General features: G+C 42.2%; 1 protein-coding gene across 1 annotated transcript in view; it reads right to left on the bottom strand.

Moving 5' to 3' along the window:
- Positions 1 to 2629: 2629 nt before the first annotated feature.
- LOC309525039 (protein SSUH2 homolog) overlaps positions 2630 to 18224 on the bottom strand; it is a 31452-nt gene continuing 15857 nt past the window's right edge. Inside the window, exons 6-12 of the mRNA XM_082210383.1 lie at positions 17598 to 17722; positions 17165 to 17227; positions 16258 to 16358; positions 12628 to 12720; positions 11420 to 11525; positions 9661 to 9768; positions 2630 to 5471 (exon numbers count right to left, since the gene is read on the bottom strand). Coding sequence (XP_082066509.1) covers positions 5325 to 5471; positions 9661 to 9768; positions 11420 to 11525; positions 12628 to 12720; positions 16258 to 16358; positions 17165 to 17227; positions 17598 to 17722 — 743 coding nt within the window. The 3' untranslated portion in view covers positions 2630 to 5324. The remainder of the gene's footprint in view (positions 5472 to 9660; positions 9769 to 11419; positions 11526 to 12627; positions 12721 to 16257; positions 16359 to 17164; positions 17228 to 17597; positions 17723 to 18224) is intronic.

Genomic DNA, 18224 nt, shown 5'->3' with positions numbered 1-18224 from the left:
GCAAAAAAAAGTCATTTTTATTAAATATGATACATTTAGGTAGTAAAACGTTATGCCAATGCATAGAATAGACAGCTTAGATTGTAGGATGGCCTATAAATTGTTATGTAGCAAATACATATATGAAATAATACTTCCTACAGGGAGCCTCATGGATGTGTTCCAGTGGGTTCTAAAGTCCTAGGTCAGGCCTATATAACATGATCCCACAAAAGGAATCCAGCGATAGTGTCCAGATCATAGAATTGTCACAAGGGAATGCACACATCTACAGTGGTGCCCCGCAAGACGAATGCCTCGCAAGACTGAAAACTCGCTAGACGAAAGAGTTTTCCGTTTTGGAGGTGCTTCGCAAAACGAATCTCCTATGGGCTTGCTTCGCAAGACGACAATGTCTTGCGAGTTCCTGCTGGGTTTTTTTTCCTCCCCCCCCCTTTTTCTAAGCCGCTAAGCCACTTATCAGCTGATCCGATCAGCAGATAAGCTGCTAAAAGCAGCTAAAAGCCGCTAATAGTGCTAAGCCACTTATCAGCTGATCCGATCAGCAGATAAGCCGCTAAAAGCCTCTAAAAGCCTCTAATAGCGCTAACAGCGCTAATCCACTAATCCTTCAATGGGCTTGCTTCGCAAGACGGAAAAAAACCGCTAGACGAAGAGAATCACAGAACGGATTCTTTTCGTCTTGCGAGGCACCTCTGTATCAGCCCTTGTATTAACATCCTTCACAGTCCGCATCTCTGTCAGGCATTGCTTTTTTCTGGGGGGATGCAGGGGTACACATGCCCCTAAACATTTTGTGAATCTAACGGCAGAAGAGATTTAAAATTTTTAGTTTCTTCTCTAGCACGGTGAATCATCAGTTCCATTGCCAGTGCCAAATTTAGGTTTGATGAGGCCCTAAGCTACTGAAGGTAATGGGGCCCTTTATATAGCAGGCGGGGCCCATTACTTACATCATAGGAGCCTACACAGCACAAATCACTGTTGCTGTATGTAGGTTTTACTATATTTTATTTGTTTTTTATCTTATATTTTGGAAATGTACATCCAGGTGTGTTTTTTTTTCTTTATTTTTTTGGGGGGCCCCCAAGAGTGTGGGGCCCTAAGCTATAGCTTGTTTAGCTTAGATGTACCGTATTTTTCGCCCTATAGGACGCACTTTTTCCCCTCCAAAAATGAAGGGGAAATGTGTGTGCGTCCTATGGGGTGAATGCAGGCTTTCGCTGAAGCCTGGAGAGCGAGAGGGGTCAGTGCGCACCGACCCCTCTCGCTCTCCAGGCTTCAGGAAGCTCTGCGCAACCCTCGGGAGACCGGCGTGACTTTGCAGAGCTGCCTGCAGTCTCGGGCTTTGCGCAGCTCTGCGCAGCCCTAGAGAGCCCAGCGCAAAGTCGCACCGGGCTCCCGAGAGCTGCGCAGAGCTGCCTGCAGTCCCAGGCTTCGCGCAGCTCTGCGCAGCCCTAGGGAGCCCGGTGTGACTTCGCGCCGGTTTCCCGAGGACTGCACAGAGCTGCCTGCATTCTGAAGCCTGGGGCGCACTGAAGAGCGTGCCCGGGCTTCGCACAACTCTCAGCAAGCCTGGGGAGACTGTCGCGACTTCCCGCTGGGCTCCCTAGGCTTGCGGATAGCAGGCTGTTCTCGGGTCTGGGGTCGGGGGAAGGTCGGGCTTCCCCCGCACCAGCCCCACGGCTGGGGGGGAAATAATTTTTTTTCTTTATTCCCCCCCCCCAAAAAAAACTAGGTGCATCCTATGGGACGGTGCGTCCTATGAGGCGAAAAATACGGTAAATCCAGCACTGTCCATTGCTACCCCCAATGGCGTCCTCATTTCCTGTCACGGTGTTTCCTGAGTCTCAGATGGAAGTGAGCGTTTACTATGTGAAGTAGGAGTTGGAATCTAGCACTTCCAACGTGGAAGTTACTGTGAGCTGTCAGCTGTGTAATATGAGGTAATGCATGTTCTTTGTACTTTTGTCCTTTTATTGTATTTATTTTTCCCAATTTGAACTATAAAATGGTGATTTTCTGGAGTCAAAATGAGAGTACCCCTAAACATTTTTTTTTAATAGAAAAAAAGGCACTTCTGTCAGGAATCTGTCAGGCATGAGCCCCTTTCAGGCATTGGTGACACCAAACTAACAGAAGACACTGAGAAGAGAAGACCACAGTTTTAGTTCTCCCAGGGAAGGACTGTAGCTCCATGGCGCAGCATCTACTTTGGATGCAGAAAGTCCCAAATTCCATTCCTGGCATCTCCAGGTAGAGATGTTAAAGATTCCTGCCTGAAATCCTGAAGGGCCACTAGCAGTCAGTGTAAACAATAGGGAGCTAGATGGATCAATGTCTGACTCAAAATAGTTTCCTGTGTTCCTACGTCCCTTTAACGTCTGCTGCAACTTTTCTAAGAGATAACTTCTTTAGATGTGAGTGACTCTTGCTGTACCTTTTCTCATTGTCTATGAAAGAGCGCAGATCTGCATGGTATCTCATTGCCATGGATTCCAGAGTTGCCTGAGAAGCTGGTAATACCTCACAAGATATTTATTCCCACATCTTATCCTCCAAGATTTCGCAGATGAAAATAGAAACACTCCTGTGTATGTGTAACATCATTACTCCCAGACTCACTGTCTGAATGGCTTCACCCCTCCTGCTATAATATATTGCTAAAGACCTTTTTCTGCCTGCTGTGTGTATTCATTAACTCTGCAATAGCGTGCACTGCTTTGGCTTTTGAAGCCTGGTATCAGAGGATGCCAAATTGAAGGTGCAAGCTGGCTTGAAAAACCGTGTAGGAAGTAAAGATGTGTCATCTTATGATCACAGCATTATTTTTTTCAAAAAAGATATTTAATTTCACAATGCAGCTTCTTTCCAACTCATACATATCGAACAGCATTTAGGACTGTATTTGGTTACACAGTTAAAGGGAGCAGTGAACAAACATTTTGTGTCATGTGCATGATCTTGCCTAATTTTTATTTCTTTCTCACTCCATATGCCCCTTTATTTCAGATAAAAGAAATGTGCTTAATGGCACCTTAAGTCTAACTTATTAGAAGCTTTTTATTATAAAACAGCATACACTTTCATAAATGGCAACATATCATATGTTGAGCTGGAATAGGGAAAATAAGAAAAGTCTGTAAAAAGCTGACTTAGAGAAAACGTTTAGAAGTTCTTAAAGGGACTGTAATAGTGCAAGTTATGAGAAATCTTTATAATGTGCAAGGAAACCCTAATCCAAGATTAATGATGTTCTTTATTTTGGTTCACCACCATATAGTACCTGTTTGAAGTAGCTATTAAATTTACATATATAATAGAACGTTTGATGCTGTTTCTGGATGTATGTCCTTTGAACTTAGCTGGCACCAAATTTATGGTTCATCATTTCTTCATAAAACACACATCTTTCACTCTCTGTATTAAAATTGTGGCTAGATGGTGAAGCAAGGTTTTAAGCCTTTTAGGGAATTGACTTCATACACTGACAAACTGTCTTCGGTTAACAGGTTGCAAATTTAAGAATGGTTATTTGAAAGAACAATTCTTAATAAACCTGATTAGGACCCAAGCGGTATAATTTTAAAAATAACAATGACAAGATAATAATAAATGCAAGAATGATGCCATAAACACACAGACATAAACACACGGACACACTAAATAAAAACAATTCAGGAGGTTGGTTTTTTTGCCACTGCTTCCCTCTAGTGGACAGTCTTCAAAAGGGGAAATTCTCAGTCCTTTCCTAAAATAAGCATTAATAGCAGCAATCCTGCGTAAAGCATTTAACAAAGGTTTGCTGTTAGTGTAAATATGATTAGTACAGTAAACAAGAAACCTAGCAATGAAGCACCCTCTTTTTTTCTTCTGTATCATAAAACAAGATAAAATAGGTAAGCAAGACAAGGGGGATTCACATATTACAAATGTGTACAATACTCAATAAGAGAATTTTGGTAGGTAATTTTGTGACTCATAAAAATAACTACTTGGTGCATGTGCAATACTGGAGATTGTTTTGGTGGTTTCTTGGAATGATTGCTCATAGTTGGCCATGCATTCATGAAGAGTAAACTTGTATCAGAACTGCACTTTAATAGAGTCTCCTAGACCTACCTTTTGAGAATACTTCTTTCTGCAGAGCATACTGGTCTCTGAGATCCAGCATGAAACCTCCATTTGCCTCCTCATCATGGATCCCATCGTCCTTAAAACTATTTTAAAACTAAAACTGCATGCATATACTGTAGACTAGGACTGCCATACGTCCAGAATTTCCTGGACAAAAGCTCAACAACGTTTGTGTCCGAATTTTCCCTTTTTGAAATGTAGACCTAATGATGTTCCCATTCTGCCCAGTCCTGTAGCCCAACCATTAATCCAGTGTGACTTTGAAGCAAAAGAAAAAAATATACTCATACAAAAAATACAAATATACTAATACAAAAATATATTCTACACAGTGTAATACACTCTGCTAACGCAACATCTTTTAAAGTCCAGCTTGCATTTGAGACCCTCCAAGGTAAGTGCTACATATTTCCATATATTTTAATCAGCCTCTGAGCAAGATCTAGCAATCTTCTTTGGCCTTTCCCACTAGCGACCCCAAATCAAATGGAAGAATCTAAATTTCAAATCCTTGCAATCAACATATTGGATGGCATACAGGTCTGAGTAGACACACTGAAATCAGTGGACTTGAGTCCCTTGGTTTCATTGGGCCTATATCGAGTAAGTATGACTTAATTGGACACCACCAAGAATATACAGCCTTCAATGGATACCAGTCATGATGGCTATGGTCTACCTCCATTCCTGCAATATGCCTTTGAATACCAGTTACTGGGAATCACAGATGGAAAGAGTGCTGTGGCACTCAGGTCGTGCTTCCAGGGCCTCTGGTTGGTCATTGTCAACCAGGCCTTTGGCCTGATCCAGCACCCTCTTATATTTTTATCCACTGTATTCCATTTAAGTGCTTTTTCTCCTCCATAGTTTATTCCAACATTTTCTTCCTGGAGTTCTTCCTAGTTCCATCACTCCACCACCCAATTTCTCCATCTATGCAATAAATTTACCAGACACTTAGATCTCAAGAGGAACAGTATTAATAATGGCTGAAACTGTAGCGTAAATACAATTAGGTTATAATAATCACTATGTCTTTTGGTGGCCACTGTGGGCAAGCGAAATAAGACGGGGCTACAGATGGGTAAAAAGATGAATTGATTTGTACCCACAGACACCCGTGGATAATTAAGCAAGATGAACAGCTTGCTTCGTACTAGGAATCCTCCTTGCAAAGTGTCCCACTGTCAGATGATGGTACAGCCACAGCAATACCTCTCTGGATAGTCCAGGGCATGGACCTTGTTCTCCATTCCATAGACGTAATACATGTATGTCTTCTCAGCATACTGGTAGTGGACTTCAGTGACTGGAATTAGCTCTATCGTCTGCCGCTGAGGGACAAAGCCAGAACAAGAATTTATTTGTTTGTTTCTAAAATGTCTTGCTTGCTCTTAACCACAAGGTCTCCGGTCTGCTTATAAAACGTGTTCTCCCTAGCAGAGAGCGCGTGTTGCGGTGGGGGATACAAGCCACCCCATTGTTGCAGGGCGGATTTGTGGAGGGACCCAGGCAGTGAATTGGTTAATCGGGTCGCTGGGGAGAACTGCTTGTTGCCGATTTTGAAGGAGGGGTCAGAGGTTTTAAATACTGGCTGCCCAACTTTGAGCGTTCTCTTGGCTGCTTGCACCGGATCACCTGCCCACCCTCCCTGTATTGGGGGGGGGGTATTCACTTGACCTGGCTATGCCTGTCATGGGGTTGTCTGCTTTGAGGCAGGGGCCTGGTAGGAATTTGCCCATCTGGCTGATTGGCTGGTGCCATTTGCTTTTGTTTTTTGTTTTTTTTTGTTTTTGTTTTTTTAAATAAAATTTTTATTGGGTTTTCACAATTTATATAAACACACACAATACACAATACAGACATACAAACACAAAAACAAACACATATAATTTCCGGTCCTTAATTTCTTAACCACTTTCCCTGACTTCCCCACACCTCCCCTTCTTGCATCCCAATTCCATAATTAAATCAGCAAGTTCTTATCTCCTACTTTTACCTTATTAATATTTTACTTAATTCTTCTTAGTTAACCAGATTTAACTTATAAACCTCCATTAAACAACAATACCCATCTTTTACCTCCTTTTCTAAGTTCGACCCAAGTTCCCTTCCACAAATTTCCCAATTTTTATATTAATTACAAAACAAAATAACAAAAAACAACATATAATTATATACCCTTTGGATTCCAAAACTCTCACCCCCCCTTTCCCGGTTTTGATCCCCAAGGTGCCATTTGCTTTTGCCTACTGTGTAGCAAATCGTCACAACTTGTAAGGTTGGCGGTTAGGCATTGGTTCAAATTGGTTGGTGGAGGGGTAAGTGCCTACCCCTCCAATAGTGGTGCGGAAAGGGAATTCCGTTAAAGGAATCCAGGGGCTTGCCATTCTTTTCGTCCTTGTCCCTGGCATCGGACTTGAGCTGTGCAAGCCACCAGGAGCAGGAGGGTGAGAAGTGAGGGACTGAGGCCCAGCTTCATTTTCTCCCCAAAATTTGTTTCCCGCACGGGCTTTCGCTGGAATCCGGAAGTCAGTTCTGTCCCCTGGGCAAGGACAGATAGTTGGAACCAATGCCTAAGCAACCACTCACTTGGATGTATTTAAATAAAGTTGTGGCCAAAATCGTGCCAAAAACCCAAACCAAAATTGATGTGTGATGTGTGAGTTATTGGGGGGTGGCTTGGGGACCTCGACACGCAAGTAGCAAATATACAATTATAAAAACAGCTAAAAGTGTTGCAGTTATAAAACACATTAAAAACATTTGAGAGGCAACAGAAAAATATGAAATTAATGGAGGATGCAGAAATGGTGAAACTTATCGGAAGAATAAGAAATCAAGACAATAAACTCTTTGGAAAGGAATGGAAATGTTTTATTGAGTATTTACAAACAAACTGTAAACAGATTATTGGCAGGATTGTTGTATAGACCTGCGATTTCAAAAGTGTTTATGAGATAAATATGAGAATAGATAAATAAATAAATAAGATAATTTGAAGTATGCAGGAAATGACAAGAATAAATGCAAAGAACCACAGAAAGAGGGGAAGGGAGTTGAAGTTTGAAATGTTAGAATGTTTGTTGAATAATTGTTGTAATGTATATTAACAAAAATTTTATATGGAGAGAGAGAGAGAGATTTTACATAGGATTGAATCTGCATGGCACGAATCTTTCTCACAGAAAAAACCCATACCAATAATCTGCAGCCATTTACTGGTATCTTTTTTTATCAAAAGCACTTAGGGAAGGTGGGATACTTGATGTAAACATAACTAGTATGTCAGTTCTGGCCTTTGACACCCGAGACATGTGTTTTGGGGAACAACCCTTTTCCTGAGACCCTTTAAACTGTTTTTCATACTGAATTTTAAATTGTTGTCACCCGCCCTAGCATCTGCTGGTGAAGAGTTTGGTGATTAATTTACTTAATAATAACAGCTGGTATTGACTGTACAGACAGTTTTGTGGAGACACACACACACACTTGATTCCTGTGCCTGCAGCCTGAAGGAGGACAGTCTGGCAACAGAGATACCATGTAAAGCTGTAGATCATCCCTCTACCCGCCAAGATGCAGTTGGGAAGGTGAAAATGCCAAATCTGGAAGGAAAGGAGGGAATCCTACTTGATTGACACGCAGAAGTGGACATGGCTGTGAATGTGATTGGAATGGAGGCAGAACATGGCCTGTTTCAGCTTTTACTAGGCCAGCTGCTAAGGATTACCACCAGTGTTATACAATATGCATGTACCTGACCTCTACAAGTGTGCTTCCTAACATCATCATAAGTTAATTTTACCTCACTCCTCAAATGTAGATTTTATTGATGGGGCCCTTATGTGTGGAAGAAAGGTTTATCACAGCAGGCGTGTATTTTGTAATGCACGCATAAAGTGTCCCCTCACAGCATCATTGTCTTGAACATACCGTAGATCATATTTATGCATACAGTGGTACCTCAGGTTACATACGCTTCAGGTTACATACACTTCAGGTTACAGACTCTGCTAACCCAGAAATAGTGCTTCAGGTTAAGAACTTTGCTTCAGGATGAGAACAGAAATTGTGCTCTGGCGGCGTGGCAGCAGCGGGAGGCCCCATTAGCTAAAGAGGTGCTTCAGGTTAAGAACAGTTTCAGGTTAAGAACGGACCTCCGGAACGAATTAAGTACTTAACCCAAGGTACCACTGTATATTCTTTGAGGCAAGTTGCCTGGAGACCTGCTAGGTGACAAGTGACTAATAAGTCTAATAAATAAGTGAAGTTGAAGCAAGCTAGAAAAACGTACGCATGCACTGTTGTGGCTGAATGCAGCCTTCCAGCGCTGCTCCGATCATGTTAGGAGCTCTCTAAGGTTATTGGGAAGAGCCTGCAAGGTGGCTGTGTTTTATACTTGTCTCCCCCAACCCTAAGCTAACATTAGAAGTTTTCTTCCATAGTGGAAGAGGGCGCAAAGACTGGATGGTTATTTCATTCATAAATATGAACTTCATGCCTAAACTCCAGAATTCTCTACCGGGTTATTGCAGGAACTCCTGGGACAATGCATCAAGCTCCTGAACGCTTTATGTGTTAAGGTTTATTATGGTGATTAATGTTTCTCAGACATAGTCTGCTGGTTATATTTTAGCAATGAGAGAGTTTCAGGGACAACAAATTGGTTCAATTGATTCATCAGTTGAAAACATGCTTAAAAACCAAGCATTTAGTCAAAATATTTGACTACATAATTCCTTTACCATTGAGGTTGGGAATGAACCCTTTATGAAGGGTGCAGAAGTTAACTAGCTGCATAGATGATATGTTGTCTCTATGCCACCTGGTGCTAAAATGAAATAGTGCAGCATGCTATTACAATACAATGTGATTCAATACAACAGGTTCACTTTCAGTATTTCAGTATTTCCCCGGAATTGTGGCAAAGGAATGCCTGAGTAACGCTGAGGTCTGTAGCATGGCAGCAACCTTAGTACATTTTTAAAAGAAGTATTAAGAATAATTATCAGATAAGAATTGCCCTTTCACTACAAAGTTTTTCAGCTCAAATCAATTGGCTTGTATAATTGGCTTGTATTCAGAATTCCTGTGAGTGGAACTCTACTCATAGGATGTTCCCACCATTGCAAACAAAATGGGGGAAATGATTTCTGCCTATTCCTCATCCCCCGCCCCCCGTAAACCTGCTCAGAAGTGTTGGGGAGACAGAATGGAGGGCAGCAGAATGGAAATCACCTCCTTCCTTCTGCTCCAGCAGCAGCCTTCTCTGAATCTCGATGCCTCTTGCAAAGAGAAGGCGCCTTTCCATTCACAGATTATGATGAACAACAGATAGATTCATACAGATTCAACAGCATAGAATCAAAAATGAAAAGAAAGTTGACCAAAACAAAAACAAAAAACCACACATATTTGATTCTGTGAAATTTCCTCACAGTTTCAAAGTTCCCAGTATTTAGCTGGGGTTAAATGTTTGTTTAAATAAAAATCAAAGAAACACATGTCTATTGTGAATACCTGTTGCAGAATGCGGGATGTGTTGGTGAATGTGGCCCTGTGCTCTGCAATAGCTCTTTCAGATGCCAGAGAGATCTCAGGGTAAGGGAAGTCAAGAAGGGGATACACCTGCAATTTCAAAAGAAGCAATCAGAGTCATTCTCACCCTCCTTCACCCATCTCCTTTCTGACCATCCCCACCTATCCTCCCAACCCGGGACTCAGCAACATAAGTAAAAGAAAAGAAAAGAAAGTGTGTGTGTTTTAAATGCGTTACAGCATTATGACACCAGATGGCGCTGTAGAGTCTGCTCCTTCAGCAACATGATTTCCCATTATGAACTTTGCAACACGTTTCCTGAAATGTTTTTTTGATGTGTCCAGATCCAGCCCTGGTTTATTAACACACTAGGCAAATGAGTTAAGGTGATGGCTATTTCACTTAGTCTGCTGGAGCATTGTGTATAATGCATTGTCTAGCAAGATGAAATAAGAGCAACCAGCCACTTTTCTAGTCTAAGCCTGTCCATCACTTTCATCAGTTGCAGGGGATTTGCTCAGCATCATGCTCTGTTAGAGCAGCATATCAGGAGCTGTAGAACCAAAGCCGTATCATTTACATACTATGAATATGAATGAGATGAACATGGTGGATGTGAAATTGCTGGATGTGGTGCATTTTATTCTGCCATTCTGGAATTGTTAATACCAATAGGAAGAACACTGAATCTTCATCAACTGCTCTCAAAAGGCAGACACAGAAATCATAATAGATGATCACCTAATAGCTGAGCTGAGCTTTCGTAGTGCCTGAGTCTTTGGTATATAATATTGCCATTATGTTTTCAGATTTATCTCTACCAGCAAGAGGAAGAAAAACATGCATGTAAAAATGGAATGTGACATTATCGGAATATGGGAGAGATGCGGCGTGAATGTTATCTATAGAGAGCAAATGCATTGAACAAATACTTAGTGACATACTGGTGGCTTGCTATCAACATCAAACTGGGGAAGCAGCATGGCTCAGGGGAAAAGCACATGCTCTGCATGTGAAAAGGTCCCAGTTTCAATCCCAGGCATCTCCAAATAGGGCTGGGAGAGAGCCTGCCTGAAATCCGAGACAGCTGCTGCTAGCCAATGTAGACAGTACTAAGCTAGGTAAAGGTAAAGGGACCCCTGACCATTAGGTCCAGTCGTGGCCAACTCTGGGGTTGCGGCACTCATCTCGCTTTATTGGCCGAGGGAGCCGGCGTACAGCTTCCGGGTCATGTGGCCAGCATGACTAAGCCGCTTCAGGAGAACCAGAGCAGCGCACGGAAACACCGTTTACCTTCCTGCCAGAGTGATACCTATTTATCTACTTGCACTTTGACGTGCTTTCGAACTGCTAGGTTGGCAGGAGCAGGGATCGAGCAACGGGAGCTCACCCCGTCGCGGGAATTTGAACCGCCAACCTTCTGATCGGCAAGTCCTAGGCTCTGTGGTTTAAGCTAGAGGTACCCCCAACAGTCTGACTCAATATATAGCAGCTTCCAAACTTCCTAAGTACAAACAGAAACATTAGCTCCAATGTTAAGTAGGTAGTCTGCAATCTTGAGTAGGTAGTCTGCAATCTCATGAGATTTCTGAGCAGATTTCCATTGTCCATGAAGGTAGGGGGCAGAAAGATGTGAGTGAGTTATCGTGTTAAGCAGTTCGGCTGCTTCCAGTAATTTTTCACCAAGGTTTCATATGGCAAATACCAGGAGTCATGTTTGGGGGTGTGTATTTTACTCACAACAGCGTTCTCATCTTTAAATATGTTATCTCCCGTAACTTTATTGAGTAGTTCTCTGGGAAAGTTCAACTGATTCTCATAAATGAATTCATATACATTGTTCTTCCTGCAAGGTAAGAAGGATTCAGAGCACTGTGTCAGTCTATATTGATCAATGTATGGATAAGGCTTTCAGTGTTTACTAGTTATGATTCTACCTCCAATATTGGCAACAGAGGCTTTGGAGAACGGTTGCTGGTGAACACAAACTGGAGGTTGCTGCTCACACATAAACATTCTGAAATCACTTTTGGTCTTCCCTTGACAGACAAATTATTGTTGCCCAGAGGGGGGAAAACATTGAGAAGTTCAGGATTTTAGTGGGTCCACCAAAAATCAAAGATAGCATGAAATCGTTTATGCTCTGTGGTTTCATTTAATCCAAAAAACCTACTTGCTTTCATAGTCTGCAATTAAAAAAATAAGAATACACCACCATTTATCTTGTCAGTTATCATGTTACCTGTGTATAGCCCCTGATTGGTGTGTGTGTGTGTGTGTGTGTACGCTTTCATTCCCCCATCTTATACTTTCAAAGCAAGTAGGTCAAAATGGTTAGACATATTAGATGGACATGTGGAAGGGGGTGTGATAAAAGAACTTCTTTTTAATCTATCTGCCTGAGACAGGTGTCTCTCTGCATCCCATGTTTCCAGTGCCAAGTTCACTACTCCACGTTTCGACACAAAACTGTTGTTTTTGTTGTTTAAAAAAAGTCCTCATGGAAAATCATCAGTGACTCCCTCCCTATACACACACACTTGTATGCAATTTCCCTGATATACCCATATTAGCAAAGGCATCTCCCCTAATTTTATACATACGGTATTTAATATAATTTCCATTACATTCTGCCCTAATATATGCATTTGCGCATACATTATTTGGTTGCAGAACTACATTCCAAAATCTGGAGAAGTGCACATTTTGAAGAATGGCTTTGTTTCAGTTCACAGATTTCAGAAAGTGTGATTTAGGTATATTTGCCTTTAAATTTCTCCCCCACCCCTCCCTATAGGGTCTAGTCTAATTAATGTTGCAAATCACCCACAGAATCTTAGTATTAATAAACACTTCACACATATGAATTTAAGAGGCTTTGGCAGTCAAGGCAATTAATTTCAGAGAATGATGACAAAAAGAGCAACATCACGAAGAAGAGAACATACCAAGTTATTGTTAGCTGGATGTAGTGTAGCAACTTTTTCTCTCCATGGCACGTCGTACAGGTTTTGCTGCCTCTTCCAGAACAGGTGCTGCACCTTTTAGATGTAAAATTGAACTTTGTGCATGTATTGATTTATTCAAAATGTGATCCACCCCATTTTAAGCAGGAGGACAGTATAAAAAAGCACAGCCTAAGAAACTAAATACAAAATATAAGATAAAACCAGTAGGCAGATATATAATGCTTGTGACTTGAATTACCACTAAATTTCATCTGAAGGCAAATTTTGAGGCAAATTCCAAGCCTCTGTTCTGGTGAAATATTCAAGAACTGTTGAAGGCACCCAAAGAAATTTTAATAAGCTGTACACTTCCCGAGAGACTAATCTAGTTTTGTGGTCAGATTTCCTAACATCTCAAGATAAAAAATAAAAAAGCAGTAGCTGTGCCACAATTGGGTCAGTTTGCTGATGTCTGGAAGGGGAGTTAACTCTTTAGCTTGTGTTCAACTTTTCTGATCTGAATCTTCCTCTTCCCTTAAAGCTGCTATTTGCCCCAGTGTGGAAGGCAAATTGATTTAGGTCAGTGGGGGGAATGGCATTGAAGAAAGAGTTGCACCCCACTCCAAAACCATAGGCTTAGTCAAATCAAAGATGGGCATGGTTCTCCATTGCCTCACCTAGATTGGCCCTAAAACTAGTAATATTTCTCAGGGAGTTTTCATATATGTCTCCTTTGGATCCACATAGGCCATCAATGATGGCATCTAGTGAGTAGCATCTGGTTATCCCAATGACCCACTAGACCCTTTAAACTGTGTGAGAAACAGGATAGGAAATCAGTTGTCAGAAGGGGAAGGGCTGGAAGTATTATGGTCTTGCTTTGGTTTAGTTCCATTATGAGCCACCCTAACTACCAATATAAATGTTTAGGAGCTAAAAGGGGGGAAGTGTTTTTACCTATTTAACTTCAACACTCAACAGCGAGTCACTCGAATAGCATGATTTGTGCCAGCACAGAGATCACTGAGTAACAAAGATGTCATTGAAGGAAATGAAATGCTCATCTGCACAAAATGGCCGTTTCCCTACAAAGCTATAGAAGACTAGGTGACCCTTTTCAAGGAAAGTGCCATTCTGCCTACAACAGATGTAGAAAGCATATGTTTGTTCTTGGCAAATTTGGATTGCATCAACATGACGCAGATTAGCAGCAGTTAACAGCTGATTTATGAAAGCACTTTAAGATGTTGCTAGCCCCAATGGATCCCACTTTCAAAATTATTGCCACGATTATCCCGCAATGCCATCTCTGTTATTTTAAGCGTAATGGAGCCTAATAAAAACAGTTTAAAAGAATGGTGAGCTACTTTGTATCACTTAAAGATCATTTGTAAAGGCAATTAGTTCAGCAGTCGGAGAAGCAGAAGGGCAGCGGTTCTGCATACTGCAGACAACCTGGGAGGAGAAGGTGTCAGAAGAAAACAAGGCTCTGTAAAATATGGTACAGTCGTACCTCGTTTTGTGGCCGGGATCCGTTCCAGAGCCCCGGCCACTAGCCAAAAAGGACATAGGGCAAAGCACCGCATTTGCGCTTCTGCACATGTGCGAGCGGCAAACCCAGAAGTAACCCGTTTCAGCACTTCCGGGTTTGCCGCAGACGTTTGCCAGAACGGACACTAGACAAGGCAGACGTTCACGGAGGTATTACTGTAAATGGAAAATGGAAGTTTTTCCATGGGATTAGGTGAGATTTGGATCCCTCAACCAGATGGTGTCATCAGCCTTGTTTCTCAATGATAACGTGCATATCAAAACCTATCAAAGTACCTCTGAGCCCTGAGTACCTCTGTATAGACATAACCTTCAAAAATATTTTCCTTGTATAAAAAGTTAATGATGGGCTCAGAGGTTTTGATATGCACATTATCATTGCACAGATGAGATTTAGGAAGTCACAGCTTGAGGGTGTCAGACCTATTTGGAATGGAAATCTGTCAATTCAGTACTTAATCATTGAAGTTTGGCTGGTTTGCATTGCAGGGCAGTACTATGCTGTTGCTATTGCTATTGCTATTGCTATTGCTATTGCTATTGCTGCTGCTGCTGCTGCTGCTGCTGCTGTTACTCTTATTCTTATGCTTATGCTTATTGAATAAGTGGATAAAAGCCCCAAAATGTAGAATCTGTTGCGAAGAAATGAACTGGGTTTACATTTTTCTTATCCCTTTTGTTCCTCCTTCTCTGTCTCCCCTGTGTGCCTGCAAATGCTGCAAGGATGCCCCCCCTCCCGAGTTCAGGAGAGCCCATTAACTCCCTACTTTCGTCCTTGCCAGCCCCAATCTGGATGGACATAGTGCTTGCCTGCCAAGTGTACTGCAATGTTCTCAGCCTTTACCTAGAATGGTCAGCCTATCCATGCCTTCCATAAATAGAAATCCAGTTACCTTGCCCTTCCCTGGAGCTGGGCATGCAGGCTACTCAGGTTCTGTGCCTGCGCACATAGCAATAGAAGAAGAAGAAGAAGAAGAAGAAGAAGAAGAAGAAGAAGAAGAAGAAGAAGAAGAGTAGTAGTAGTAGTAGTAGTAGTAGTAGTAGTAGTTTGGATTTGATATCCCGCTTTATCACTACCCTAGGGAGTCTCAAAGCGGCTAATAATCTCCTCCCCCCCCCCCAACACACACTCTGTGAGGTGAGTGAGCCTGAGAGAAGCAAACCCGGTTCACCAGATTAAGAGACCACTGCTCTTAATACCAGGGAGTCATGGGACTGCTGGGCTCACACCTAGGAGGTGCCTGTAGACCATCCCATACATGCAGTGTCTGCATGTCTAGCAATGCATTTGATGGATCCAAGGGGTTCTGTTGAGCCGTAGGGAGATCTTGCCTCCATATTGCCACCACAAAAACTCAGAACATGGCCAGCATGCAGAGGTGCTCACCATTTCTTTATTTCCCTGTATGCCAGTGTGGAAGAGTGGTCACAGTGTGAGACTAGGACCTGGGAGATCAGAGTTCCAATCCCACCCAGCTATAAAGCTCTCTGGGTGACCTAGGGGCAAGGACTGCCTCTTAGCCTAACCTACCTAACAGGGTGGTTGTGGGGATTAAATGAGAAGGGGGAGAACCATGCCTCGGCTGAGCAGAGGGCATGAAATCATCCTCATTCCTTCTCTTCTCTTTCTGGGTTAGAAAGCTTCTGTGGGTGACCCTCCTTAGCTTACGAATAATCAGCTGCAGGTGGGATAGTAGCACACCCACCCCTCACCCCAATTCGGCCAGCCTTCCTTCCACGGAAAGAAGCATCTTTGTCACCATGGCAACACAGTCAAGCCTCCCTTTCATGTCAGCTCTTCCTTTCAGGTAATCGGTGGTTCGGCTAATGGGGCAATCACTGCAGGAAAAGCCTCTAAGAGCTCCTGCGATAGATATACGTATGTGTGCATATCTTTACTTTTGGATTTCGGTTTATCACTTTATAGTAGGACTCCCTTGATTTATTTAATTCTTAAGTTCCTTTGGTGTTGGCAGAAATTATCCTAAATATTTAATAAGTAAAGTAATATCTATCAAGCTGGTTTAGCAGAGAGAGAGAGAGAGAGAGAGAGAGAATATCCCACCTCAAAAAACTTACCTCTTACGTCCACTACCTGAACACATCTGGCATCGCTTTTGATGTTTCAGGTGTTTCGCTTTTGCTTTATGTCTGGCTCCACTGCATGTCACACACCTCATCTAAAGGTGCACCACAACAACAACAGAACAGATTACACGATTCTACATAGCTGTCAACTGTCCCTTATTTGGCGGAAAAGTCCCTTATCCCAGCGCCGTGTCCCGCTGCTGTCCCTTATTGATGGATGTCCCTTAAATTTCCCAGGTTTCAAAGGAAGCATCTCCTCTTCCTCCCTCCCTGCCAGCCAGGGAGGAGGGAGGCTCCAACTGGGTTGCTTGGCTGCGTTGCTCACCCAATAAGGAGTCTAAGAATGACTGGGGGTGGAGCTTGCATGCCTTGTGCCAATCAAATCGGCCGCGTTGCCTGGGGACTCGTCTTTGCTCAGCGCTTCCCAGCGGAGAGGTGACAGTGGTTTCCCTTGCTGCATCCCCTTTGCCGGGTTGCTGTGCTGTGGGAACCACCGCTTGAGGCTTCGTTTGGCTGCTGGATGGGCTTTCTGCCTTTGGCTCGGAGGGGCTCAGAAGTTGAACATACCTGTGCTCGGAAAATCCCTTATTTTGGCTGCTGATCCCTTATTTTCAAGGCTGCTGGTCCCTTATTTTCAAATCTGTAAGTTGATAGCTATGCGATTCTAGAAGTAACAGCTTTTCCCCAAATGTCAGAAATGTCTGCCTGAACATGCCATTCCCCAACACATTTGGTATTTTTAAGTATGCAAGGCACTGCTTTCCTTCTGGTGTATATATGGATTTTTCAACACAGATTACAACATGAAATGACTAAACAGGATTGCTGTACAAGTGGCACAAGTGAGAACACAGAAGAAAGAAGGAATTGAACTGGAGAGGACACAGCCAATACTCACTCTTCCGGCACCATGACACCCACTGCATTTGTATCGGCCACGACCATGACACTTGTGGCATTCCTGAAATATAAATGGTGCACAAATACAGATTTCTGCCAAGTATTTCCAGCAATTGCATGCCATTGTCTTAAACAAAATGAATGGTGGTGCCTTAACTGGGGAAGCAGAACAGTGCAATCCTATGCATGTCTACTCAGAGGTAAGTCTCATTTAGTTCAAGGGAATGACTGTGGCAGCCTAACTGAACTACCAAGGGCAACAGAATTTTTTTACCTACAGCAAATGAAAGCAAAGGGTATGTAAATGAAAACCACCTACAAAATATTAACCATCACAGAGCTGTGTGATAAAGCAGATCAAGAAACCAGCATAACTGAGGTATAATAATGTGACTTAATGCTTGATTTTCAACCCATGATTGACAAATTACCTTTACTAAAGAAGAGTGAGGAATGCGAAACTTTTTTGTATCTTCCTGAAACATCTGTGGAACTTGGACTTTAATATCCCATGGTTGAGGAGATGCGCCATTTTGTGGCCCATCTACCAAAATATCTGATAGAAAGAAACAACATAAACACAATATTTTAGCAAGCCTAGAGACCATAATCCAAACCCAAACACCACTTAAGCCCATTGAAATCAAATAGTAGATGGAACAGGGAAACCTCTGCTTTGTTTACAGGGGGTCCTGTTTTGCTTCGCCCTGATCAGCATATTGCTGCTTACTCGTCTTATTATAATTAGAAGGAATACTAGAATTATTTTGTAAAAATGTTGCTTAATATGAATAAAAATTGAGTACCATGTGTATATATATAGTTCCGCATTTTAGATCCTTGATTAATATATTCATTGAACTAAATTATCTAAAGAGTTCTCATTTGAAATAGATAAGACAGCTAGCTATTCAATATCTATCTTTTTTCCATGCCGAGTTAGATTTGTCTAGTGGACCCAAGATCCAGATATAATGTTCAGGTTTTCTAGGGGTTCATCAAGTTGTGCAGAGATTATCTGTGCAGTTTCTTTGTCCAGACTGCTCCTTTGGATCAAT

This window comes from Podarcis vaucheri (genome assembly GCF_965113315.1).
Source record: "Podarcis vaucheri genome assembly, chromosome: 2".
NCBI classification, from domain to species: Eukaryota; Metazoa; Chordata; class Lepidosauria; order Squamata; family Lacertidae; genus Podarcis; species Podarcis vaucheri.
This window is presented reverse-complemented; position numbering and strand designations above follow the sequence as displayed.